This window comes from Lissotriton vulgaris, chromosome 1_1, assembly GCF_964263255.1.
Source record: "Lissotriton vulgaris chromosome 1_1, aLisVul1.2, whole genome shotgun sequence".
NCBI lineage: Eukaryota > Metazoa > Chordata > Amphibia > Caudata > Salamandridae > Lissotriton > Lissotriton vulgaris.
The window spans coordinates 838,369,309-838,397,131 of record NC_141685.1 but is presented as its reverse complement, the minus strand read 5'-3'; the positions used below and the strand labels follow the sequence as shown (position 1 = coordinate 838,397,131).

General features: G+C 40.6%; 1 protein-coding gene across 1 annotated transcript in view; it reads left to right on the top strand.

Moving 5' to 3' along the window:
* The window catches only part of LOC147747989 (guanylyl cyclase C-like), a 679,125-nt gene that overhangs the window by 187,296 nt on the left and 464,006 nt on the right, over window positions 1-27,823 (top strand). Inside the window, exons 7-8 of the mRNA XM_086957579.1 lie at window positions 18,105-18,222; window positions 24,284-24,419. Coding sequence (XP_086813705.1) covers window positions 18,105-18,222; window positions 24,284-24,419 — 254 coding nt within the window. The remainder of the gene's footprint in view (window positions 1-18,104; window positions 18,223-24,283; window positions 24,420-27,823) is intronic.

Genomic DNA, 27,823 nt, shown 5'->3' with positions numbered 1-27,823 from the left:
AAATAACAGAGGTGATAAGGGGCACCACTGGCGTGTACCGCGGGATAAGGAGAAATGTCAGGAGAGTGTGCCATTCAGGCGAAGCCTCGCCGCGGGACGGCTGTACAACGGTGCCGTGGTAGCTATGAGTCCCACCTGCATACCCATGCAGGGAATGATTGACATGAAAAAGGGACATTCCAAGGTATCAAAGGCCTTTTCAGTGTCCAAGAGAATTGCAGCGGCGGGGACCTCGGGGCTAATTCTATGAAGAACTGAGAACAGTGTCCTGAGATTCAAGGACGTAGAAAGAAGTTAGATTGAGCCGGTGAAATAATGAACTCCATCAATTGGGGTAAGCGATTGGCGACAATTTTAGTGAGAATTTTGTAATCCAAATTGAGAAGGGATTAGGGTCTATAGGCCCAGCATAATGATGGATCCTTGCCAGGCTTGGGTAGTAGTATGAAAACTGCTTCATAGAGCGTAGGGGGCAGGATCTGCCTTTCGAGGGCTTCCGCATACATTTCGATTAATTGCAGCACTAATTAATCTTTGTAAGCCTTGTAGAATTCCCCAGTGAAGCCATCTAGTCCGGGGGCAGAGGAGCAACAAATGTCATAAATGGCTCCAAGGACATCAGCCTCGGAGAGGGGATCGTCGCGACGCATTGTCCAGGTCCATGAGATTATGCTCTAATCCAACAAGTGTAGTATGAAGAACTTTAAGTACCCCGGAATATTTGGCAATGCAAACTCCCCTGATGTAGGCCTTAAACCCCTCCCACAGTACCGCCCAGGTGTCGACCGAGCCTATATTGATGGTAAAGTAATCCTCAATGGCCTCGTGCACCTCAGCGTTAAATAAGTCGTCATTGAGGGCGCGACTAGGGAAGCTTCATTGTCTCTCAAATCCGTCAGGCCGTGCAACCTGAAGAAGAATCTTAACCGGGGAGTGATCGGAGTACGTCCTCGGAAGTGTCACCAGAGAGTGGTACCAGCAGGAGACACCAGGGAAGAGCAGCCAGTAGTCAATTCTAGTCCAGGTGTTGTGCTGGTCTGCATAGTGCGCAAAGTGAGTGTGAGAAGGATTACAATGGCGCCAAATTTCGAGTAGGGAGAATTGGTCGCAAAGATCAAGCAAAGCATGGTGAGCACGAGGTTTAGTGCCATGGGATTTAGCAGTGATATCCAATTCGGGGTTAAGGATTACCCATCAGCAGTAAAATAGGATTTAACTTTGAAATCTGGGCTTGTAAAGCATGGAAAAAGTCTGGTGAATCGGTATTCGGGGCGTACACGCAGATGAAAGCAACACTATGACCCATTAGTGTCCCCATTACAATTGTGTATCTGCCTTCGCTGTCATCGACCACAGAGTGTAAACTGAAGGGGACCCTATTGTGAATGAGAATGACTGTGCCCCTGGCGTAGTTACTAAAGTTAGCAAAATATCTGTGAGCTCCCAAACCTGAAGAAAAGTGGACTGAGTCGGACTTTGGGAAATGCGTTTCTTGCAGGAATGCAACGCCTACATTATGCCGAAGCAGATAGTGAATATCCTGTAGTTTCATGCGATTATCATTGAGACCCCGGACATTTCAGGACAACAAGGATACGCTGGAGGGGCCCTCAACATTTCCCAGCTGAGTCATCTAGTAGAAGCGGCCTGTATGAGAATTGCAAGCAAAAACCGTTAAATGCAAACTGTGACAGTGAACAAGCTGAAAAGTAAACAACATTTGCTATGTAATGGCAGTCATCCCCCCACCCCACCTCACTGCAAAAAAGGCGAGGCAAAACCCAAACAGACAGTAATATGTAGTGTACCAATCGACATTACAGTGGAAAGAAAAAACCTTGAAGCAGTACATCTGTTGGACAATAAATAAATCCAAGGGATACACCATGAGGGGTGGCAACGCCACGACAGCCGATCAGCTAATTGAAACATATCAAACGTGATGTATAATGTCATTCCCCTATCATTCTGCAAAGACAGAGAGGAGCCATGTAGCAGAGTCAACCAGTTCCTGAACCAGAAAAGAGTTCCATGCTTGCATCAGAGCCAATGTGCGGAGGAGAGGGACTTCCACTGCCCTAAACAGCCGGTTTGTTATTTTGCTTATAAGTGTGGCAAAAGTGCTGCACATCGGAAGGATTCTCAAAAATGCGGGCACGGCCAGCAACGTCAACTCTTAATCTGGCAGGGTATAACATGCCGTATTTCAAACCAAAGTTTTTGAGGGTGATCTTAACTCCATTGTATTTGCGACGGGCCTCCTGCACCATAATGGTAAAGTCTGGGAAGAAAGTAAGCTTTGAGCCCTGCCATGTGTTGTGTCCTCGTTCCCTAGCGAGGTGTAATATAGTGTCACGATCTCAAAAGTTCATGATGCGTGCTATGATAGGGCGTGGAGGACAGCCTGGGTTGGGCCGGGACCCGAGGAACCGATGTGCGCGCTCCACCACAAATCCGGGGTTAAAGGACTCTTTACCAAACAAGTCAGAAAATAGAGTTTCAACAAAGAGGTCAAGGTGGCCTGTGGTGGTAGTCCACTGCACTCCCAGGATGTGCATGTTGTTGCGCCAGCTTCACGCTTCCAGGTCCTCGTTTTTAATTGCCACTTCCTTGAGGATGCACTCCACTCGTTCCAGTCTTTTAATGGACTGTGCAGTGCCATCTTCAATATCCGATACACGTGCCTCAGCAACATCCAGGCATCTGTCATGGACATGGATTTTTGCCCCCAAGGTGGCTAGATTCCTGTCAAGGTTATCAAACCTCCCCTCCAGTGCATTAAAACCCGCTCTCATCTATTGAAGCATGGAGGTTGAAGGTACAGAAGCATAACCAATTACATCTGGACCCGACCCGCCATCCGCCATGTTTGAGCTTTCTTCGGTAACCCTTTCCACTAGCTTCTCAAAGGGAAGGGTCTTCTGCTTGGGATCCCTGCGTCCCATGCCGTAGCCCAGCGATGCAAGCCAGGCCACAGAGGAGTGGGCCGAACAAGGGAAAGGGGAGGAGAGCAGGGCAGGACCTAGAACCGAAAGTGCTGAGAACGAGGGTCCAGCCACACCATTAGGTGGGTATTGGATCTCCTCTTATGGTATCAGGTGTGGAAAGTTGCTGGCGCCCGGAGAGCGGGCTCACCGTTCAGGCCTGCAGGATACTTCTATGGACGGACCGAGGGCAAGGCGCAGTGGTACGAAGCCGCTCCGCCGAGGCGTGTAGGGGACCGTCCCTGGTCTGCGCCGGGTGTAGATGCACGAGCCCTGTAGGCCAATGCGCCAGTCTGCCCGCCCTGAAGCAGCGTATAGGGAGGCACCAGTTGCATTACGCAGGAAAATCAAAACACCCCTCAGGTGCGGACAGGAGCCAGCAGTGTATGAAGTGCGGGGCACTGTAGATGAAATGTGGGCTTTGGCAGCAGCGTGATGGGTGGCATGTGCCGTGCTGGTATAGTGGGTGGACGTGCTGCGTCAGGAATCCTGCGGTTGCAGGAGACCGGATGGAAAGTTTAAGTGGCCGCCAGTCGTGTTGCAAAGGGCCGAACGGCAGCAGGGACACGCCGGGAGCCAACCGGGCGCAGGAGGCAATAGACCGCCCCTTGTCTCTCTCCGGCTCCCACTCCACAGCGATGGAATGGACGTCTCCTGGGCTCACCCGCGGGGCCTTAGGAACGGGGCAGGAGTGAGTGCAGTGCCCTAGGGGCAGCCAAAAGCGGCCACACCCCGCTCAGGCCGAAATGCGCACCAGGAAGGGGAGAGCGAGGCAGCAGCCCAAACCCGCACTCGGTGTACTCACCACCACCTATAGCCCCCGCAGCACTCAGGTGGTAGCCGCTGTACGTTGCTCCTACTCTGCTGTATTACACTCGTGAGTCGATGGCTCAGGCTGCCACCGCCTTGCGCCCCACTCAGTGTTCACCAGTCGGCAGTTTACCACCATGGAGACACCACTTCGTCATCTGATCTCCGCATGCAGAAAGACCTTGGCAACACTGCGTTGTCGATTCAGGGGAGATAACTGCCGTTATTGCGAGGGATGCAGCAGCGTAGTCGATTCGTTGGGGGAGCTTCAATGCGGCACGACCATCTTGGTTCCAGCTTGGCCACGCCTCCCAAATAAATTTGGTAATTAGGGAATAGTCCCCAACAAAGCTCCAGGGATCCCGGGCAATCTATTCCTGAGTGAGACCAAACTCTGGAGTGCCTATTTAGCAGTACTGGACTCAGCAGTTTTGAAGGGGGCATCAATGCCACATACTTGGGCTGGGGCCAAAATAATCCCCATCTTTAAAAAGGGCTCACATTATTTGCCGGTGAATTATCGTCCAATAAGTCTATTAGACAGTTCACAAAAGCTTTTTAGTAAAGTGGTCTCTAGACTACAGGATTGGCTAGCTGACAATGAGATTCTGACACCCCTCCAGGTGGGCTTTAGAGAGTCCACAAGTACAATTGATTAAGCGTCCTGTCTACAAATGTTGTACTGGAAAACAGTTACACTGGGCAGGGGACGACTTTATGTCGTGTTTGTAGACATGCTCTCTTGGTATAAAGATTAACGCTCTGGCAGGTCCTTTGTGAGAAGGGAGTGCCAAGCTACTTGTTAGATACCATAGTCAGGCTGGATTTCAACAACTTTGCGCAGGTGAGATACGGCAGCGCAGGAGAGCTAACCAATCCCCTCCCCTTAACTAGTGGAGTCAGGCAGGGGTGCGTGCTGGCACCCACGCTCTTTACACTCTTCATTAACGGCCTCGTTAAATTCCTGGACCAATATGAACACGACATGCCTAGATTAGCAAACATGAGGGTGCCCGCCCTAATGTTTGCTGATGATACCTTATTGATCTGCAAAACCAAAATGGGACTCGAGAAGCTTCTGGATCAGTTTGATTGTTTTTGCAGGATGAGGGGACAGGAGATAAGAGTGAGCAAAACTAAGGGGCATATTATCAAGGGGGTTTATCTCCGCTTTTTTGGCTTTAAAAGCCAAGAAAGCGGAGATAAAATTATCTCCCTATTACCAAGCTGTCGCTAACACCAGTTAGTGACAGCTAATAGGAGATAGCGACCATCTTGGGCCCCGCTTTGCATGTCAGTGATATTTATCACTAATGACATGCAAAGTGGGCGTGCCAAGATGTTAGCGACTGGAAACAGTCCCTAACATCGCTATCTCCTATTACCAACTTTTGGAGATATTCGCGCTAAGCGCGAATATCTCCAAAAGCTAACACCTGCCCTGAGCAGTTCTTAGCCATGTTATCCAATGGGAGGTGGATAACATGGCTAAGAGCATTAGCTCGGTAATGCATGAATATCGCTGACTTTTCAGCGATATTCATGCATTGCGGCCGTTTTTTATCGCATTTGCGATAAACCTTGCTAATAGCAAGGTTTATCTGCGATAAAAATCGCCGATGTGCGGCGATAATTTTTGTCTCTAAACAAGTTAGAGACAAAAATTATCGCTAGTTGTTGGTAATATGCCCCTAAGTACCTGGGACTACAACACATCTTACCAGAGAAGGGGCTCCATTAGAACGTGTGCGTACATTTGTGTATTTAGGCCTCACTCCTGCAGAACACCTGGGGTGGCAAGCTCACATTACACAGCGACAATTAAAAACAATGCAAGTAGTGGGAGATATTTTAAAGATGTCTTGCAGTTCACAGTATTGCCCTATCCTTCCAGATATTCATATGTATGAGTTGTGGGGGCATCATGGCACGACCTCATTGACACAATCTTGCACATCTATAATGTAAATGCACATTTTTTTATGTATGTTTTATTCCATGTCCTTTTAATGGCTTACACCCGAAATAAAGTTTCTACAGTAAGCAAACCAAATCACAAGCACATAATTAACAACACACATTCTGTAACTACTGTAAATGCTACAGCTTATCTGCACCTTTTTAGATTGCCATTCCCCTGTTGTTCAGACACCAGGATGGCTACAATACCAAGCGGTACAAAAGGGGGTGGTGATGGACGGAGCATCTGAACCAATCAAACACTCACACCCAGTCAACAGATCTGGGTTAAATCCATCACCGTTCTTTAGCCCACTCTGCCACCCCAGTTCAGACATGGCCATATGCAAATCAGTCTGACCCTGTGCCTCTCGGGAACAGTCCAGCCCGAACTGCCAAGCCATGCCTTCCCTGGACCGGCAACAAGCTTCCTAGGACCGGTTTCTGGCATTACAGCCGTCTTCAGCCAGGTTTGCTTGAATCCAGTGGCAAAGTGAGCAAGGGACTCACGTCTGAGCATACCCTGCCAACTTATGGCAAACAAAGCGGTACAAAAGGGGGTGTGATGGACGGAGCATCTAAACCAATCAAACACTCACACCCAGTCAACAGATCTGAGTTTAATCCATCACCGTTCTTTAGCCCACTCTGCCACCCCAGTTCAGACATGGCCATATGCAAATCAGTCTGACCCTGTGCCTCATGGGAACAGTCCAGCCCGAACTGCCAAGCCATGCCTTCCCTGGAACAGAAACAAGCTTCCTAGAACCGGTTTCTGGCATTACAGCCGTCTTCAGCCAGGTTTGCTTGAATCCAGTGGCAAAGTGAACAAGGGACTCACGTCTGAGCATACCCTGCCAACTTATGGCGAACAAAGCGGTACAAAAGGGGGTGGTGATGGACGGAGCATCTAAACCAATTAAACACTCACACCCAGTCAACAGATCTGGGTTTAATCCATCACCGTTCTTTAGCCCACTTTGCCACCCCAGTTCAGACATGCCCATATGCAAATCAGTCCCTGTGCCTCATGGGAACAGTCCAGCCCGAACTGCCAAGCCATGCCTTCCCTGGAACAGAAACAAGCTTCCTAGGACCGGTTTCTGGCATTACAGCCGTCTTCAGCCATCATCACCCCCTTTTGTACAATACCAAGGTCACAAAGTTTTTACCATTAAGCCCCGTGTCACCAAACCTACGTTATCTATAACTGTTTCCAACCACAGACTTATAGTTCACAGTCTCTTTCTTTATACACCCTTTCTTTTACAGTCCCACATCCATTGCAGGATCGCTGACCATCTTACCTTTTAAATGCACCATAGCAGTGCCCTTCATGTGGTATTGTTAACTTAAACGGACATTTTAACACACAATCAACATTTTTCATTATTTAACCAGTACATAGTATAGATTTCCATAGTCTGGAATCCTTGATTAGCCACATGTGAGCAACCAGTATTTGCCAGCTGTTGCTCTGAGCACATGCAAAAAGGGAATATCTTTGATCAATTTAAAATAGTTTTCAGTTGTAGTGAAATACTTTCTGATAGATACTTCTACCTGCATATTCTTTGCCTTTTGAGTATCCCAGGAACCATTCTGGATCTGGAAATTCTTCAAGTTATACCAGCTTCGGGAAACCCCAGCTTCTTATCAGAACACCCATCTACGGAGAGCCTCATGTTGCTGGCTTCTTGTGTCTCAAAGCTGACCCCAGGCTCCTTTACTTCTACACCACCTGACAGGGAATCAAAGAAAATGGAGCAGTTTACCAAAAAAATACTTTTGGCTGGAAATACCTTTGCGCCATGCTGCAAGGGTGTCTCTGTGAGTCTAGCATAGGTTTTGTACTGGAAGGGTGCCCTTCCAGTATAAAATACTATGCACAGATTCACTTTAACCATTTTCCCACTTTGTATGTGTGCTGTAAAGTGCAGCACATGTACAAAGTCGAAAAAGGAAGGAGAAATTAAAGCATTTCTCCTTCCTTGCGCCTACTTCAGAAGGGCACAGTTTTCTGATGCTAAAGTAAATTGGGTTTAGCATTAGAAACCTTGGGTGGTTGCATGGTAATGCCCATGCTCCACCCATGGTACGCCCCCTTGAGTCTAAGTAATGCATGCAGCTCTATGCAGTGCATTGCATTGCTCTCACGTTATTTCCAGGGCTAAACAACATTAGCGCTGGAGGTAATCAGACAAAATATCGAAAAAAAAATATCGGAAAGACAAAATATCGAAGTAAAAATATCGTAGGACAAAAATATAGGTATGCAAAAATATCGGATACAAAAATATCGAAATAGAAGAGTATGCAAAAATATCGACAAAAAAAATATCGAGTGTCAAAATATCGTAAAAAAAAAATATCGTGTAGTAATGGAAATAATCTATAGTATAGGAAAAATCAAAATAATGGTATGGGAAAGTTATAAAAAAGCTGATTTATAATAAATAAAACAATAATTAATAAAATATTTAAAAATACATATTTATGTTTAGGAGCGGGTTATTGGGTTTATAGGGGATAAGGGTGGGAAGTAATTTATTAATAATTAATTAATATATGTTAATAACAAATACTAAATTATACGTATTATTTAATTAATTATAATTAATTAGTTAATTAATTAAGATCATATAGTCTATATTATTAATTAATAATTAATTGATAATTAATAAATATTAATTATGAAATTAGAATTATATATTTTAAACATTATATGTAGATAATTGTTAATTTAGTATTTATACATTTAGTAAAATAAAAATTTAAAATAATTTTATTTCTGTTTTAGGAGCGGGTTATTGGGTTTATAGGGGATAAGGGTGGGAAGTAATTTATTAATAATTAATTAATATATGTTAATAACAAATACTAAATTATAAATATAAATTAATTAATTATAATTAATTAGTTAATTAATTAAGATCATATAGTGTATATTATTAATTAATAATTAATTGATAATTAATAAATATTAATTATGAAATTTGAATTATATATCTTAAACATTATATGTAGATAATTGATAATTTGGTATATATACATTTAGTAAAATAAAAGTTTGCAAAATTTTTTTTTTAGTTTTAGGAGCGGGTTATTGGGTTTATAGGGGATAAGGGTGGGAAGTAATTTATAAATAATTAAATAATATATGTTAATAACAAATACTAAATTATACATATTATTTAATTAATTATAATTAATTAGTTAATTAATTAAGATCATATAGTCTATATTATTAATTAATTATTAATTGATAATTAATAAATATTAATTATTAATTAACAAATATATATTTTAAACTATATATGTAGATATTTGTTTATTTTGTTTTACTACAAGTAGAAAAATACATTATTAATAAATAAATTTTTTAGGTTTAGGAGCGGGTTATTGGGTTTATAGGGGATAAGGGTGGGAAGTAATTTATTAATAATTAAAACAATAATTAATAAATGTACATATTTTTCCATACATTACACCTAATTGGTAATTAATTAATAATAATTAGTTCAGTAATTAATATTATATAGTCTAATTTATTATTTACTCAATTCGTTGAGAAAAATTAATTTGTATTGGTTAATTATTTTTTTATTTGTACTTAATTATCTTTTATTTAAGGGGTATTAGTTGGGTTTTGGGTCAGTTTTCAGTTTGTGGAGAAAGGGGTATTTGTTGGGTTCAGGGTCAGTTTTCAGTTTGTGGAGAAAGGGGTATTTGTTGGGTTTTGTTGGGTTCAGGGTCAGTTTTCAGTTTGTGGAGAAAGGGGTATTTGTTGGGTTCATGGTCAGTTTTCAGTTTGTGGAGAAAGGGGTATTTGTTGGGTTCAGGGTCAGTTTTCAGTTTGTGGAGAAAGGGGTATTTGTTGGGTTCAGGGTCAGTTTTCAGTTTGTTGAGAAAGGGGTATTTGTTGGGTTCAGGGTCAGTTTTCAGTTTGTGGAGAAAGGGGTATTTGTTGGGTTCAGGGTCAGTTTTCAGTTTCTGGAGAAAGGGGTATTTGTTGGGTTCAGGGTCAGTTTTCAGTTTGTGGAGAAAGGGGTATTTGTTGGGTTCAGGGTCAGTTTTCAGTTTGTTGAGAAAGGGGTATTTGTTGGGTTCAGGGTCAGTTTTCAGTTTGTGGAGAAAGGGGTATTTGTTGGGTTCAGGGTCAGTTTTCAGTTTGTGGAGAGAGGGGTATTTGTTGGGTTCAGGGTCAGTTTTCAGTTTGTGGAGAAAGGGGTATTTGTTGGGTTCAGGGTCAGTTTTCAGTTTGTGGAGAAAGGGGTATTTGTTGGGTTCAGGGTCAGTTTTCAGTTTGTGGAGAAAGGGGTATTTGTTGGGTTCAGGGTCAGTTTTCAGTTTGTGGGTACAGGGCTAATTTTAGGGTTCTGGGTCAGTTTTCAGTTTGTGGAGAAAGGGGTATTTGTTGGGTTCAGGGTCAGTTTTTAGTTTTTGGGTAAAGGGCTAATTTTAGGGTTCAGGGTCAGTTTTTAGTTTTTGGGTAAAGGGCTAATTTTAGGGTTCAGGGTCAGTATTAAGTTTTTGGGTAAAGGGCTAATTTTAGGGTTCAGGGTCAGTTTTTAGTTTTTGGGTAAAGGGCTAATTTTAGGGTTCAGGGTTAGTTTTAAGTTTTTGGGTAAAGGGCTAATTTTAGGGTTCAGGGTCAGTTTTTAGTTTTTAGGTTAAGGTCTATTTTTGGGGTTCAGGGTCAGTGTTCTGTTTTTAGGGTAAAGGAGTATTTGTAGAGTTCAGGGTTAATTTATTTATTTTGGTACCTAGTTCTACAGGATAAATATATATGTATTTGTCATTTAATCAATTACAGGATTTGTAACATATATAATATTACATCAAGTTTAATTTACTGTACACTACTGTTGGAATAATCTATTGAAATTAATTAGTGTATAGTACATATTAACATTTGCTGTAGAGTATAGTAGGAATATTAATATTTATGTTATTACTGTGCTACATGTATTGTAATTTAATGTACACTGGATTTTTTATATTCTTCATTACATTATTATAGTCCAACATATACTCATTTCTAATATGCAGATATTTATTTTTTATTACATTGATACCTTTTTAGTAAGATAATAAAATACAATATTCAGCATGATTTTATTAACTTTTATTTATTTACATTTTAACAAATAACATAAATGCATAATAATATCTTTTTATTGACATTTCTTTCGAAATAAACTTTTATAAGCACAATTAATAACAACTATACAGAACCATTATTATTTATCTTCATTTTCATATGACATTAACATTCTTTATTATCTCTTTCACATATTGTTTTGTCAGGAAAAAATTGCTAATAACAATAATATTTTTCTGTAAAGCTTTTCTCACCTTCATTTGTGAAGATAACATTTGTACAATATAAATAAACATTTAACATTTTTACAAAATAAATTTTTTCTTTTTGTGACAATGTACTTACAATTTTTAACATTGTTAACATAAACATCATTTTTTTCATCATATTACATTATTATATTAATGTACATTTTTATCATGATTTCTTTGTAGGAAAAAAAAATATATTTTTTTCTACATAACATAAATTAATACTTATTTTTTAACACATTTAGTTCTGTATAGATATTATATTTTACAAATGGGACTATTTTATTTACTTTTTGGTGCTTTCTTTTGTAACCGGGTTTGGTCGTTTTGGGTTATTTTGAAGAAGGGCTGATCGCGGTTGGGAGACACTTCACGTCGCTGCAGGTAAGCTTCATTTTATATATTATATGTGTATTAATATTATGGTTTGACACTAGTGAGCTTATATTTAGTGCTGTTGACTGTGAGGGAGCTATGTTTCAGATTTAGAAATAACATATTTACGTATGGTATATACACGTCGTGTTAGTTAGTTTACTAATTATTTATAGACTTCATTTAAGTATTTTAGGGTATATCGAACATTAACTCATCAATGTTAATATGTTACTCTGTCATTATTTGTTAAATATTGTGGGTGGGAATGTCTGTTTTCTATGTTTTTTTCCTAGGTGTTCGCAACATCGGAAGTTCCGTTTTTTTTCTAAAGGAAGTGTTAGTTTTTCTAATCCTACAGTGATTTACAAACACTTCTTTACAGTTTTTCGGGTTTTCCGGAGCGATTCTTAATTTTTTTCCACTTTTTCGGGTTTTTATGGTAGTTCGATGGCTAAGGACCGCGTGGAATTCCTAATTGTGGAACAGTTGTATTTTTACATTTTTTTTTGGGTTACTTTTGCTCTACCTGGATTACTTTGGTGGTAATGGACGTTCTTGGATAGACAACTAAATTGGTAAGTGTTTGCATTCTATTTTTTTTTGTGGGTGGGTAATGTCATATTTATTACGGAATTGATTTAAACTTATTATTTTGTTTTAATGTGTGCATATATTAAAATAATATCATTATATATTGCATACATTAAATACTTTAAAAGCTCACGTTACATTTTTTCACATACTTAGGTGCTACATTTGGTGTTTAATAACAGTTTCGGCTTTATTTACAGTAGTGTTTTGGCTATGATGTTTAGGTATTCTATGCCTTTCGTATTAGGGTACAGTTTAACCTGCTCTTCCAGGTACTTGTGCATTTGTTTATTTTGCTTGGATGTTTTAGGGACAATTTCGGTAACAGATTGGTCCATTCGGAATTCTTGATAGCTCTGTTCTTTTTGTAGGCATTTTATGAATTTTTCGAGACTAGGTTTGCTTCTGCCAGTTGATTGGACAAATGCATTGTGCCAACCTTCAACGGCATTGTTAGTTTTTGACTCCCCGTTAAGGGTACTATGGTACACATTCCACCAGGGAATAAGGAATTTTGGATTTCTCCTGTGCCCAGATCTGTGGAGTCTGCCTACCCAGGTGTCCTCGAAGTAATCAAGAAAAGGAGTTAATCTAGCCTCGTTTTGTTTATAAAATGGACTGTCTATGATAATATTGTAATGTTCACCTACATCTGTTGTAGGGACATAGGCAAGTGCTATAAGTTTTTTTATCTGAAAAGCAAATGAAGAATTTGTAGCATATTCGACACTTAGGGTAGTTTTTTGAAGGTGTCGCCATAAACACTGGTTGAAATGATAATAGCACCCTTGAATGGAGGTATGTGGGTGGATCTTTAGAATAGTGGAGAGCATTGCATGCTCAAAATCAAGAATGATTTTGTCCGGAGAGAAATCATTGGTTTTTTGTTTTATGACATTTAATAATTCCATATAAGTAGAATTGTTTTTGTTAGGCAATAGTGCATATAATAAAGGGATATTGCAGTTGTGATAGAGGCCATGTATGGTGTATAATTGGAAGAATGGTTTGGGACAGATGTTAAATGTCCCATCCATCATCCAATATTGGCTTTGCTGCAGTTTCACTAAATTCATACTGGTACCAAAAATGATTAGTCTATTTTCATTGCTTTCGTTGTCATAAATTATAAAGGGTTGTTTATTTAAAGTTATTATTTCGTTAGCACTAAAACTAATATCCTGATATGTTCTAGGACATGGTGTTGAAGAAGTTGTCGCTTTTTTGGTCCGTGCTATTGTTCTTTTTAATGATAGGATGTTTGGCATTTGGGTTGAGGCTGTTTTGGGAATTTTTGGAATGGCTTCTTTCAAAATTACATTAGTTTGCTTTTGGGATCCAGTACTAGCTTCTTTTATACTTTCCATGGCTGTTCTGACTTCTATTTCTGTAATATTAGGTGGATGATTATGTTCCCTAGTATATAGTACTGTAGCTTCTTTTGTTGTTGCTCTGCCGTAGCACTTGTTGGAATAATATTTGCAACATTTCCAATTCACTTTCATGCCATATTGTTTTTCCTGTGTGTACGTGTAACCCATGTAGCATAACAATAATTTTCCTTTTTGGCTGGTCACAAACTCGGCTCCTTCGGTCATTTTGTACTGTGTATATCTATAAAATATATATAATAGTTAATATCAATTTAAATGTGATCAATAATCTATGTTAGTGATAAGTAGGAATGTTTATACTTACGTGTTTTCCAATGTACAGCTAAACTTTGGACTTTCTTGTTTCTTTAGTTGAGGATAAATATTTTTGATGTTGTTGTAGCTGGTCAGAGAAATATGAAAGTAGTATATTATTTATTAATGTTTAGGTAAATTAGCAATTATAAAGCTCATTTTTACTACAAAGATGTGTCTTCATTATTCACATTGTGAAGATACTTACATAATTTTTGTTGTTGGTATTTGGCAGGTCTAATTCTTTCTTCAACTTCTGTAGAATACTTTGTAGTGTTATCTACAAAAAATAAGGAACATATGAGTTACTTTACTCACCATGTTGGTAGATTTTTTGAAACATGTGGTAAATATGTCATTTAATATACTTACTTAGTTATTAGTTTTACTGATGTTTAGAATGTGAAGTTCTGTATGTTGTCTGTATATCTATTCACTGTGTTTGCTCTGTAAATAAAGAATATGTCATAGAAAATTATTAAAACAGTTAGAAATGTTAGAATTGTTTTCACACATTTATAGCATTTGCATAATACTTACTTACTAAAATGTATTTTAGAAATACTACTGGGGTCCTTAGTTAATGAGGAGTGCAGTTTTCAGAAGTCGAATCTACAGAGAAAAAAATATATGTTGAGGAAAACTGTTATTTTGTAAGTTTTTAGATTTTTGACCACAAAATTACACAATGTAACTTAACTTACATAGTTATTCGATTCTGTGTTCCTATGCTTTCTTCACACTTAGTTTGAGAAGAAAATTCAGTTGTTGTAGTATCTAAAAAAATAATAATATGTTATTATTTTGGATGTTAAGTACTATGAATAGCAAAGAGCCACCGGGTATTTAGCATGAAAATCATTAGGAGTACTAAATATGCATGTTCTATTTCATGTACTTACTTATGATAAAGTATTTTAGATATAGTTCTGATGTTTTCAGTTCTGTAGTAAAGCAGATTTCAGTAGTATAATCTATATAGAAAAATAAATATGTGGGCGAAAAATGATTATTTCATTGTGTTTAGATTTATGTGGACATAATGAAACAATGTGCCATTCTTTAAATATATTTTGGCTTCAGTATTCCTATGCTTTGTTCACAGTTATTTAGAGTAAAATAATCTGTCCTCGTGGTCTCTTAAACAAATACTAGCAGATAATTTATTAGCATGTTAACTGCAATGAATAGCAAAGGGGTACTGGGTATTTAGCAGGTAATTAAGTATTACTAGCAAATGAAGCACTTTCTATTTTATGTACTTACTTAATATAAAGGATTATAGATGTAGTACTGTAGCCTTAGTTCTGTATTAGTGCAGTTTTCTGTAGCAGAATCTATAGAAAAATAAAAAGATGGTGTGCAAAAGTCATTATTTCTGGGTTTTTAGATTAATGTGCATAAAACGAAACAATGTCAAATTACTTACATAATTTTCTGATTCTGTATTCCTATCTTTTGTTCACAATTATTTGGAGTACAATTATCAGTAGTGGTAGTATCTAAAAAAAATAATTTTATATCATTATTTAGAATGTTAAGTAGTATGAATAGCAAAGGGCCACTGGGTATTTAGCAGGTAAGTAAATACAAATAGAAAATAATGTAGGATATATTTTATTTACTTACTTAGTAGATGTAATAGTAGGTTTTCACTCTCGTTCTTCTACTTGTTGTGCAGCAATTCTGATAGAGATGAATCTCCTTCTGTGACTTTTGGCAAGTAGTTTGTGCTTACGTTTTCATTGCTTATATAGGGGAGTGTCAGTAGTAATTACTTTACTATTGGTTCATTTAAAAAATTAGGCTTGTGATTGGTTAGTTAGTATATTTGAATTTCTGTTGACATTAATTAGTATTAGAATATAAAATCAAAGAATAATTAGAAAAGTATACACAGTACCATAGAATAATTTTATATGTGTAGGTGATATATTTATAAATGAATTAAAAAAATATTTGATTTTATGGTGTTTGTATAGTAGAAATAAAAGTGTTGTATGTTATTTTTGATGTGAAAACATATAAAGCGTTCCTTAATTATGTAAAGAAAAGGTTAACAAAAGTCGATATATTTTTAAATCCGATATTTATGTTCACGATATTTTTGATTTCGATATTTTTGTAAGTGTCATTACATTTTGCAGATTGCGATATTTTTGTTTTCCGATATAAATGTGGTCGATATCAAAGTAAACGATATTTTTGTATGTCGATATTAAAAAATCGATATTTGTGTAGATATATAGTTAAGTATAGGATCCCGATATTTTTGACATCGATAATTTTGTTCCGATATTTTTGTACTTCGATATTCTAGTTTTCGATATTTTGTCAGACATTCAGCGCTGGAAAGTAAATTGGAAAAAAAAAGGTTTTGAAATGATTTGCTTCTCTTTTGTTATGCAAATACAGCATCAAATCTTAGTAAATCTCTCCCTCAGAGTCATGAGTTTAACTGTGTTTTATTTGTCATTACATACTTTGTTGCTTAGTTGAAACAATGTTACATCAACAATGGATACTGATGATTCTTGAGAGAAACAATGTTGTCACTACCTGAATAAAAGTTGGTCTCTCAGTAATGCACCATGTATTACCATCATATGTGATGTCTATTTATTAGATGTTGTACTCACTCTTACCTCGAAAATAGTTGTTGGTGATCTCTGTGCATCGTGCTCCTCTCTCTGCTGCACATGTCCCGTCCTGCTACACCTGTAGTGATGGTAATTCGTCATCTGAGTCAGATTCGTCCTCAATGGTGATGTAGTGCAAGCCCTTCCTCATTGAGATATTTTGCAGAATGGCACATATGGCTTCTAACAGCACATCTGTACATAAGTGCTCTGGTGCTCTTGTGGAAGCAGTGGAACCTGGACTTTAGTATCCCAAAGGGCTCCCTATGATTGAATGTGTTGTCCTGTGCACCCTGTAGTACTGCCTTTCACTTCTTGTCCTTGGAATCAGGTATGGTGTGAGTATCCAGGGACGCCACGCATATGCACTGTTTCTTTAAGAGCATGAGAAGGAAAACCATTAGGTAACATTAAACAAACCGTTCTGGGCACTGTATTCATTGAGTCTGCAATTGTCTTACCTAGTAGAAAACCATCGCCAAATTCACCCTGTGGCAGTCGGTTTTGTATTTCACTGAGGTGGAACATGAAGGAGTCATGGGTGCTGCCTGGGAATCTGTCCACAAGGTCTCTCGTGATACAGGAGGCATTTACACTACCTGCACATTAAGTGAGTGTGAGATTTTCCTGTTTCGGTATATGAATTCAGTAGCTGAGGGGGGCCTAGGTCCCTGAACCAAAACTAATATCTACGAATGAGTAACACATCAAAAATGTAAGTGCTGAGCAGAGAACTGATATTTAGAAATGGCAAACATATCTTGCACAGTGTCTCATTTACATAATCTTAGGGCAACCCCGTAAGCCTAAACCTACATTAATTAGCCAGGTAGTAAGAATTTGTCATACAACTCCTACAAAATAGACTGAGAATAGAAAATGACCTTCAGTTTTTTATAAAAATTAATTACCAATTAATAAACATTAATTACCAATAAATATCTAATTATCAATACATATAAATAAAATTGATATTTAATTTACTATAATTAAATTATTTCCCACCCTATTCCCCTATAAACCCACAACCCGCTACGGAATTAAATTACGCAAAAATTGAATTACATAACATTCATTACTTTAAAAAAATTAAACATACATAACAAAATGAATACATAATATTAATACATATATTACCATACATACCACTAAAAATAAATCGATATTATGGAAATCGATATTTTAAATTTAATATTATGGAATTCGATATTTCATACCTCAAATTCGATATTCTGACCTATATTTTGGTAATTCGATATTCTGGGCTATCTATATTTTTGATTCGATATTTTGGGCAGTCTATATTTTGGAATCGATATTTAGGGTGTTCACAATTAGTTTTATTGAGTGCCAGTGAGGTTATTTCTGTACTTACCAGACTGGGTTTTTTGTATGTAGTTAATTATTGTTTTACATTTACTCTAGACTAAATGTGCTGTGATATCTTCCTTAGCTGAGATTATTTTACGATGATCCGCGTTAACAATTTTTAGCTGATAATGTTTTTACAATTTTGATTAATGTTAGGTACCTTTGGATTTTACTATGAACACTTAGATTTTCTGTATGAGTGTTTATTATGAAAATTAAATTGTGTATATGTTTTATGGAAAATTGCTTTCTGTAATAAACATGGATTGATTGATTGGTTGAGACCTATCAGTCATTTCCTTACCTTCTCCTGCGTTTTACTTTAACAGTGAGACCTACTTCAAGAATACAACCTCTTCCACATACATGCAGCACGTCCTGGTCTTGACGTTACCACCTAAATCCAATTATAACTCTCTCCTGGTTGGACCAGGGCAGAAAGAAATGGTAATATTTATCATCATGTAAGACTGGCTAAACTATGTGTATAAACGTCGAAAATTCCATAATGCCTATAACACCATGCTTTCCTTATTCCGGGCCCGCTGTAATATGAATATTCACGTGTAATAAGAAAATTATGTCACCTAGGTACTGTGATATTTTATTTCAGTTTAGTGATACATTATCACTGTATTTTCACTATACCTGCTGTCAGGGTCAGCACAGTGTCAAAAACGCCTTCCTCAGCAGAACTCTGCCACTTAAACAAGAAAAACAACTGCATATTGGATGTTTGTTTCATCCGAAGAGATTCCGCTCCTACTGTATTGGTTATCCATAAGTGACTGGAACCAGTTTAATGTATGGTGCCGGGTGTCTAAACGTTCACACAGACTAGTTCCATCCAACCTAGTGCTGCGCATGCATTGGCATGTACCGAAAAAATCCTGAGAAGTGTTCATTTGTACTTTGTTCTCTTTGTCTATTTGATGTCACTCAGAAACCCTCGGTAAAGAACATCCATGTTATTCACTGTTACCCATTTATGATCCTGTATGTTTTGCTTGACTCTCATAGAGAACCATAAGCATGAATGACTGGATTCTAAAATCAGTATTTTACTGCTATGATGTAGGAACTGTGGGTAAAAGAACTGTGTTAGCCACTGCAGCTGCGTCATTAAGGAATTCCAGGCTGCTGTGGCTGGGCTCTCCAAATGCCTGTCAGCACAGCTTATGGATGGGAACAAAGGAAAGGCACAGACAGTGGTGGGTGTGGGTTGTAAAAGGCCATGTATTTTTTTTATGTGAAACAAGGAGAATAGTCTGATATTCAACTTCCACATTACTCCTCTGTCCCTGCGAAGCTCTTGAAAGCAGGGGGAGATAATTTTGGGGGCCATACAAAACATACAATTATAGAAAGGCTTCACTCTCGTTTTCTATTTGATGTCACTCAGAACACCTTGGTGGGAATCTTTTATCTAATTCATTGTTACCCATGGATAATTCTATATGCTGGTCATGTGGGGCAATTTTACCAACCCTTAAGGGGCGAGGTGGTGTCCGTATGCTGCTTTCCCTCTGGCTTGGGTGTGTGAGACTCATGTTTTAATGTGTTTTACTGTGCTGCTATTCGCATTTTAAAATTTACTTTGCTGCTAAACTTGTTTTTAAAAAACCTCAAAACGAATGTTCACTCTCTCCACGCACCACGCATCACGGTGGAATCCCGGTGGGATACTCTAGGCCGCCATTTTGCTGAGGGAGCGCTCTAGTGGTTGTGAGCATTTTGACATAGACCTATGGCCAGCGCCATAAGGAGCGAGGTGGTGTCAGTATGCTGCTTTCCCTCTGGCTTAGGTGTGTGAGACTCATGTTTTAATGTGTTTACTGTGCTGCTATTCACATTTTAAAATTGACTTTGCTGCTAAACTAGTTTTAAAAAAATCTAAAAATGAACGTTCACTCTCTTCCATGCATCATGCAACCTGGGGAATCGTGGTGAGACAATCTAGGTCCCCATTTTGCTGAGTGCGCACTCTAGTTGTTGGGGGCATTTTGACATAAATTATGCATGCTGCGCGGACACGCTGCTGCCGTGCCTGAGGCACGCCTAAGGAAAGCCCATCTGCGCCAGTCCGCATCCCGGAAGCGGCCAGTAGCCAGCCATGCTGCCAGTTTTTCATTGGAGCAAACGAACCATCGCTTGACTTTCAGCCGTTCAGAAATTATGACTATTGGCTCTCACGTGAGTAAGTGTGGGCGACAATGGATGGTTCTGGACAATACTTTCAGCACATGCCAACAGTGTAACTTCTTCTTTAGGAAAGACTTGGGTACCAGCACTCCCACCAATCGCGTTTCTTCTGTTCCAGAGAACTCTCAGCACATACAAGCTGCCCTAATTAATGCCCGCACCACGGGGAAACATGCTCTGAACATCTTTGAGCTTTTGTCAGACAATCGGTTGGACGTATTCATATCAGAGATATGGTTCAACAAATTCTCTGCACCGGCTATTGCCTTGGCCATCCCAGTGGGGTATAAAATAGCAAGGGCAGACCGCAAAACAGGTAGTGGAGGAGGGGTTGCGGTAGTGTTCAGAGAAAACTGGGTTTTTACGCAGACAGAGACCCAAGACATTGACAAGGGGGAAGCCTTAGACTTCTCCCTCACCATATCTCCTTATTGTACGCTGGGAGGCACCCTGATTTATCACCCCCAGTCCCTCCGGTGCCTTTGTGGAGAAGTGTGGCTCAGGGGTTAGAGGCGGCATATCCGGAAGCTGAGATCGGCCCTGGACCAGGATTCAATTCCCCGCCTCGGCGGGTCTTGGGCTAAAAATTCCACGGACTCGATAATTCTCGCTCCGGTGCCTTCTCGACTCACGGGTTCACACTCTGCGACTCTGGGCAATAGCTTGCTTAATCTCCACAACGGCCCCTCGCGGCGGGATGCCTGGCTTTCACCTTGTGGATACACTGCCGGGGTTATCTCACAGGGGAATACCAGGACGGGTTCCCTAAGCAAGCGCCGGGAAACCCACTGCTGGTAGCTGTGCGCTATAAAAGCTCAAATACATTTACATTTACATTTTCTAAAGGCCTTAGTCAAAGCTAATTGTGCCAAGAGCTTTGCACTACGTGAATTTCTTACTTTTAGGGGATTTCAATATACATTTGGATTGTGCTGAGGCCACCGACACGAGGGAAAACCGTGACTCTTTGAATTTTGCTCAATTTACCCAACGGATCAGCTCCGCATCAAATAGGGGGGACATATTCTAGAATCTAGATGCAGGCTGCTCAACTTCCCTCTAGTTGCCCAAGAACGACTTCATGTTACCTGGTCCGACCATTTTTTAATCCAATTTTCAAGGACTATCCAGACACCTTATCCAACCATGAGGTCTCTTAAGGACAGACCTCCCCAACAAATTGAGCCAGGCACCTTTTGCAGAGTCCTGTCAGTCACCCGCCCTCCCGTTGCTATGGACTTGACTGACTCTGTGGGGGGTTTCAATAACTGGATCTCACGGCTGTGGAACACCTTTCCCTACTGCCGGTCAATAAAAGAGTAAGAAACACTCCGTCCAAACCATGGTTCTCTGACAAGCTTAAAGAGCTAAAGCAAGCATGTAAAAATTTGGAGCGCAGCTGGAGACAGGCATACTGCCCCGTGGCCAAAATAACACTAAGGAAATCCTAGAAAGATTATTATGCCGCTATTAAGAAGGCCAAAGGCAATTTTTATGCGGAGCGCATCCCTCAGTCGAAAGAGAACTCAAAATAAATCTTTTCCATTGTCCAGAGTTTCCTGAAGCCTTGCGCGGAACGAATTGCCTTTCCTGCTTCTAACTCTTGGTGTGAGAAGCTGTCCAGCTTCTTTATAGACAAGATCAAATCTATTCTGGACAGCTTTGGGTCAAGTATCCTAGTGCAGGAGGAACACCTCTTCCGGACTGTCCCGACCCCTGACCCAGCCCGCACTCTCCTGACAGTTTTTTCACCTATTCCCCTGTTGGATACACTGACCATTTTCAAATATTTCAAATCAGGTTCCCCAGCTGACGCATGCTTAGCTAGGCAGTTAGCAGCTGCGGCGGAGGTGGTTAACCTTGAAGTGAATAATATAAACAATTTATCGCTTCAGACCGCTATGGTTCCACCGGAGTGGAAACAGGCTAAACTGCTCCCCCTGCTAAAAATGCCCTCTTTAAACCCTGCTATACTAGCCAGTTACCGACCTATCTCACTTCTCCTGGCTGTGGCGAAGGTGTTTGAGAAGGCTGTCCACAACCGCATTTTGGGATGCAGGGCACACTAGGAAATTCATTTTATTAATTAAATTGTTTACTTACCTCCAATTATCCATATTCCGGTTTTTAGTACCCCCTCCCCTGCCCCACCTTTCTGCCCTACGGTGACTCCCTCCACGGGCCGTGGCTGTCCTCCTTACGTGGAAGGAAAAGGATCTGTCTCCGTATCTAGCTAAAAACTGCCTTGCAGCAGTCTTTAACTGGCTCGGAGGGGCTCAGCAAAAATGCAATGAGGACAAGTCTGATGGACTCCTCTACGGGTCCTTCCCGCCGCACTTCAGGGATGACCTTTGGCCAGCAGGTTACCCCATGCCTAATTCAAAGGGGAGCCCAGCGAAGAATCTAGAGGTCTGGTTCAGTGAGGACTTCAGATTCTATCCACGGATTAAATTACTGGTTGGAGTGTGCTTCGGCACACTGAAACTACTTAGGAAATTCCTGCCACTTTTGCCCAGACCAGCAAAGGAAATGGTGACTCGTGCCCTCATCTTGTCGTGCATTGATTATGCCCATGCGTTATATATTGGCCTTCCCGGTAATCAGCTGAAAAAGCTTCAGATCATTCAGAAAGCGGCAGCAAGAGCACTGTTGGGCATTTCTGGTAGGTCCAGTACAACACAACATCTCCAGGATTTGCACTGGCTCCCGGTGGGGCAGCGTGTTCTATTTAAGGCCCTCACCCTTGCCTATGCTGCCTTATACAAATCCGGGCCCCCCTTCCCTGGAGACCTTTTAACTTCTATGTGTCTCAAAGACACTTACGCTCTACATCGCAATGCCTCGTCGTTATCCCACGCTACCGCCTGGCTAGAACAGGGGGCAGCTTCCGCTCATTTAGGGCAGCCAAAGTCTGGAATGCGCTTCCATATGATCTGGGCAATACTCAAAACCTTAGGCTGTTTAAAAAGCAGCTTAAAACTTTGCTTTTTAATTAACATCCAGCCTCATCACATGCTCTTTTGTCTCCTTATAGTGGCTCACGCGCCGGGACACTCCTGAGTATCCGTGCGCGCTATAAATGAGGTATAACATAACATAACATAGTGGTACTTTTATGCATCTAGTGGCATACTTGACTTGTAGAGGCACCTTTGTAGCTCGCTTGGAAACAATTCCATGTATTCATCTTGAAGAGAGGCAAAGAATGCCTATAGTGGGGCCTAGAAACGTGTGTTGCTCAGATTAGCAACATTCCATTGCCTATTTGTGTAACTGATATGGTCTGGCCCCTGAATTGTCGGTAATTTCACAGGTCATTTTGTTCATGAGGTGTATGGCTTGCCTCTGGATTATATTATTAATCATTGCATTTTCAATATAATCACTTATGTGAGGAAAATGTTATGTCTCATCGAGAGACAGTACCTTTAGGCTGGTGGTGTAAATAAATTGCATTTGTGGAAAGAAATACCATCACTAATTATATATTTTTCTTCAATAACCATAAAGGCGGTAGTAGTGCGTTCATGTTGATGAGTGGGCATGTTATAATGATATTAAATTCAACACAAAAGTGTTGATGGTTTTATGGCACCTTTGACAGTGATTTCTATTGACCTGAGGATCATGAACATCTGAAGTAAGAAGAAAAATCCCACCCCCAAAAAAGAAATAAATAGGAAATGCCTGAAATAAGCATTGATTTGTATGTCCTTGTTTCTGTGCGTGGAACCATGAAAGTATTTGGATCATTTCAAAAGTTGATCCGTCCCAAATCAGATAGTAATGGAGTATAGGCCCGGAAATCATATTAGTAACCCCAATTGGTAAGCTGCATACAACACAATGTGTTTCCATTTTATACCTAAAAATCATTTCTCCCAAAAGATATTCCCTGGAGTAAATCAGGAGATACCAACTAGAGGGCAAGGGAAGGGGTGGCAAGGGTGAAAGGAATGGAAAGGAAATGCAAGCCTGCACAACACAAAAGGGTAACATCTATCTATAAGATCTTAATTAAAGAAAGTAATTATGACAGAACTAATCATTGAATGTGTCCAGATATTTAACCCCTCACCTTTAGAGAGAGCTCCCAGCTCACCTTTGCTTGTGATCCTTCCAGAAATATATCTTTGCTTTATTCTGATTGTTTACCTATTTCCTATTCACCCACTACATGTTCAGGGTTTAACTGCACTGGATGAGTAGCTAGTTTCTGGGTATAAAACACCATGCAACGTATTGTGGTGTAATTTTGATAAGTTACGCTCATGTTTGCTGCCTCACAGTTTTCCTTCTCTTGCAGCTCAAGAACCAGTATGTCTCAGGTTACTTGGAGGGTGTCCTGCTATTTGAACATGTCCTTCAGAGTCTTCTAGAAGACAAGATTTTGATTACGCCTGACGCCTTCCTCAATAAATTCCGTAACCTGTCAATCCCAGGTGAGATAAAACGATGACATGGTGGACATTGGTCACATCAAGGTTTATAAGGTTCTTCAGTGCTGACATGTTAAAAAAAGTAAACTTTCTTTATTTGGCAGGGTCATTGACAAAAATTCAAAGCAAAAACATTTAGACTGGCTTTGCAGTTTAAGGGTAGAACTGTGCCCAGCTGTGAATGATTTCAAGCCCCCAAACAGCTCTGCCTGTGCATATCCTGTCGGCCATGTCCCCTCCGCCAACGTGAGCCTCAGTTCACCAGCCCCGCCTACATGTCTCACACTTGGTCAAGGAGCATTCACCCCAGTGTGCCTTTACCTATATGTTCACTGCCTGTCCCCGTCATGCCGAGCACTAAGGAATGACATCGAGCCACACGTTGCCTGTAACTTAAATCCTGAGAGTTCTAGGAGTGTCATACAGATATGTTTGTTTTCAAAGTAACCAGAAGTAATAAATGTCCATAGGCACGTGCGGTTCTAATTGACCCAGGCTGTGTGCATGTGATATGTTGCAAGTTTGTCTCATGTGCTTGTTCTGCAGCACCCACATCTAAGGGTTAACTACCTAAACCTGAAAAGCGTTTTCTAATGTTTCCCTCTAAGATAATTTGAGTAGTAGGTGATACCATAAAAATGGGAAAAGACAGGCTATTCTAACTAACGTACATCACACTAGACACTGCAATATAGTCAGTTAATTTCACTATATGTAACATATTCTTGTATGGGTTTGCTATGAAACACCCCACACAAATTTACAAAGCTGCAAAGATGAGTAGCCGCCAGATTTCAATTAGTTTCGAAGATATGAGTTACCCTAAGATAATTTCCAACGCCCCCTACATCCTGAGTAGTTGACAAGTTCCCTGCAACTAAGGGTGAAAGATGTGAGATTTCTCTGCTACGTATGTATAATGTTTTTTGCTTGCACACACTTATACATAATGTTTCCAGCCCCTTTCCCTCAGGTTTGTTGAACAATGAGGTCCAGGAAACAAGGTGGCTTTGTGGTTCTGTGGTTCGTGATTCTGAACCCGTTCAATAAAGGTCGTCGGATATAGACGATTTTGGTGTCAGCGGACCACAGCTGACGAGTGTGGTATGTACGAGTGTTTTCGTCATAACCGATCAATGAGAGCACTATGTATTCAGGGATTCTGTTCGAACTCTTGGGTTCCATTTTGTGTACGACAGTCATTTTGTGTGGTTGCCCTCACATAGGCCGATGACTACGGCCGAACGAGTCTTTGGGACACGTACACCTTAGCTGACTTCTGAGTGACCTGAACGAACTGACTCCCTTGCCCGAGGCTGACCTCGTTGAGCCAGTTCCTTGTTAGGCAGCTGGTTAGATAGAGATCAAAGAGCAGGACATTGCTGAGTTTATGGTACATGCACACACCCTTCTATCTTGCTTGTCATCTGCTTCTGTTCCTTCCCTTATGGCTTAATTACTGATTTGGGTTGAGGTCTTTATGATGGGTCCGTCCGGCCTGTTCAAGCAGGAATGTTGGATTTTGCTTGGTCATTTCTGGTGGACTGGACAACAGAAAGTGGGATTGTCGTCATGCGATATGTTTGAAATGTCATCCTTTGATTGGTCAGTTTGTATGTAATCGATGCTAGCCAGGAATGTGATTTCTAGCATAAAAGATGATGCTCCGCTCTATGAATTTGTGCAGTCTCTAGCTAACCACCCGTGTTGTGCCGTGTAGTCCTGGTTGCAGCCAATAAATTTGGTCTTTGACGTCATCAAGAAGTGTCCCGTGTCTCTGTTTGCCAAGGCAGGGGAACTCAAAGACATCGGGCGTTTCCCTGGCGCCGCTGGGTTCTAAAACCCTGTTCTTCAGTTGGCGCCCATTGTGGGGCGACTTTAGCAGTACCGGTCCAAGCCTGAAGATCGTGAGGAGCTTCGTGTGAAAATTCTGGAGGAAGGCCTGCCACTTCATCGACCGCTGTATGTCGTCGTGGTCCGAAAGTCTTTGCTGCGAGGTTCCCCGCTTTCCGACCGCTACGAAGGACTGCTGCCCTGACTGTCGCCCTGTCTTGGAGCCATTAGATGATTTGTAGAGCGAGACGATAGACGGGTCTTCTGGTGACGCCATCGACATTTCAGTTATGTATGAGTGGAGCGTCTCCCAGTCCTTAGTTTTGTTTTGGTATCCCTTCGGGATTCTTTGATTCGGTACCTGTAGGCCCCAAAGCCGAGGGACTCGTGTATTCACGAGACTATCGTTTTTGATATTCCCTTGAAGTTTGAAGCTAGACTAGTGAGCGAAGATGCCTGGTCTTAGCAGACTTGGAAAGATATTTTGTTGTGGTTGTACTAGGGATTCCCGATTGGAGGACTCGTGTCCGGTTCCTCCGATTGGAACTCCGACCTATGAGCTCTATGTAAAACATGGAGTGGGCCCTATCGCGTATAATGAAGTATGGATCAAATATACCAGGAAAGATGGTGTCCTACAGTGGCCCCGTTATGGTTGCTTTGAAACAGAGATTTTAGACAATCTCGAAGTTAAACTGTTCAAGAAGAAAGCCCGTCCGGCAATGTTTGACTCTTTCCGCTTATGGCGAAAGGAAGCCAAACAGAAAGAAATTAAGTTAGCGAAGCGAAATAAGAGAGAACGAGGTATGTCAATGGTGCAAGCTGCTATACAGTTTAGGGATAACGAAGAAGAACAAGAAAGCGAACAGATGCTTAGGCAACGTAAATTGGCGGTAGAGAAATGCTATCCAGCTTTGCCGTCTCAACAGGAAGAAGAAAAGAAAGATCTTGAAAAAGATCCTTTAATGTCGCATTTATTGAGTTCGCCACCCCCTTATGTGCAGAGTGCTACAGCACCTCCGCCAGTTGTAGTTGTGCAACCTCCGGTTGTTTTGCCACCTGTGATTCCTCAACAGCCAGCTCCTTTTCCGTTGGCTCCTATTCCTTTGGAGCAGCCTTCTCAAGGGCCGCCAACTTTGTTACCTCCTTCATCTGCTACTCCTACGTCTGTATTGTTTACTCCTCCTGTTACTGTTCCTACTTTGGTTTCTTCTCATTCTGCTTTGTCTCCTGTTCTTTTGTCAACTTCTCCTTCTGTTCGACAGAGAATGACCGATACTGTTGCTGGTCTCTTTTCTCCTCTTTTTGGTTCATTGGGTATGTCTCCTGTTGCAGAGCGTAAGCAATTGCGTAGCCAATTGCCTGGTCCTGATGAACGGACAGTGTTGGATCACTTAGCGCGTAAATGGTTACGTATCCTTTGCACTATGATCTCGAGTGTGTTATGGATGTTTTCCGACAATGGGAAGCACCGAAACAGAGATATGTTTTCGATATGATGTGTTCATTCCTTTGTGAAGAATGGGAAAATGGTGATTTAGGACAAGCTCCGCCTGAGTTGTACCGTATACGGT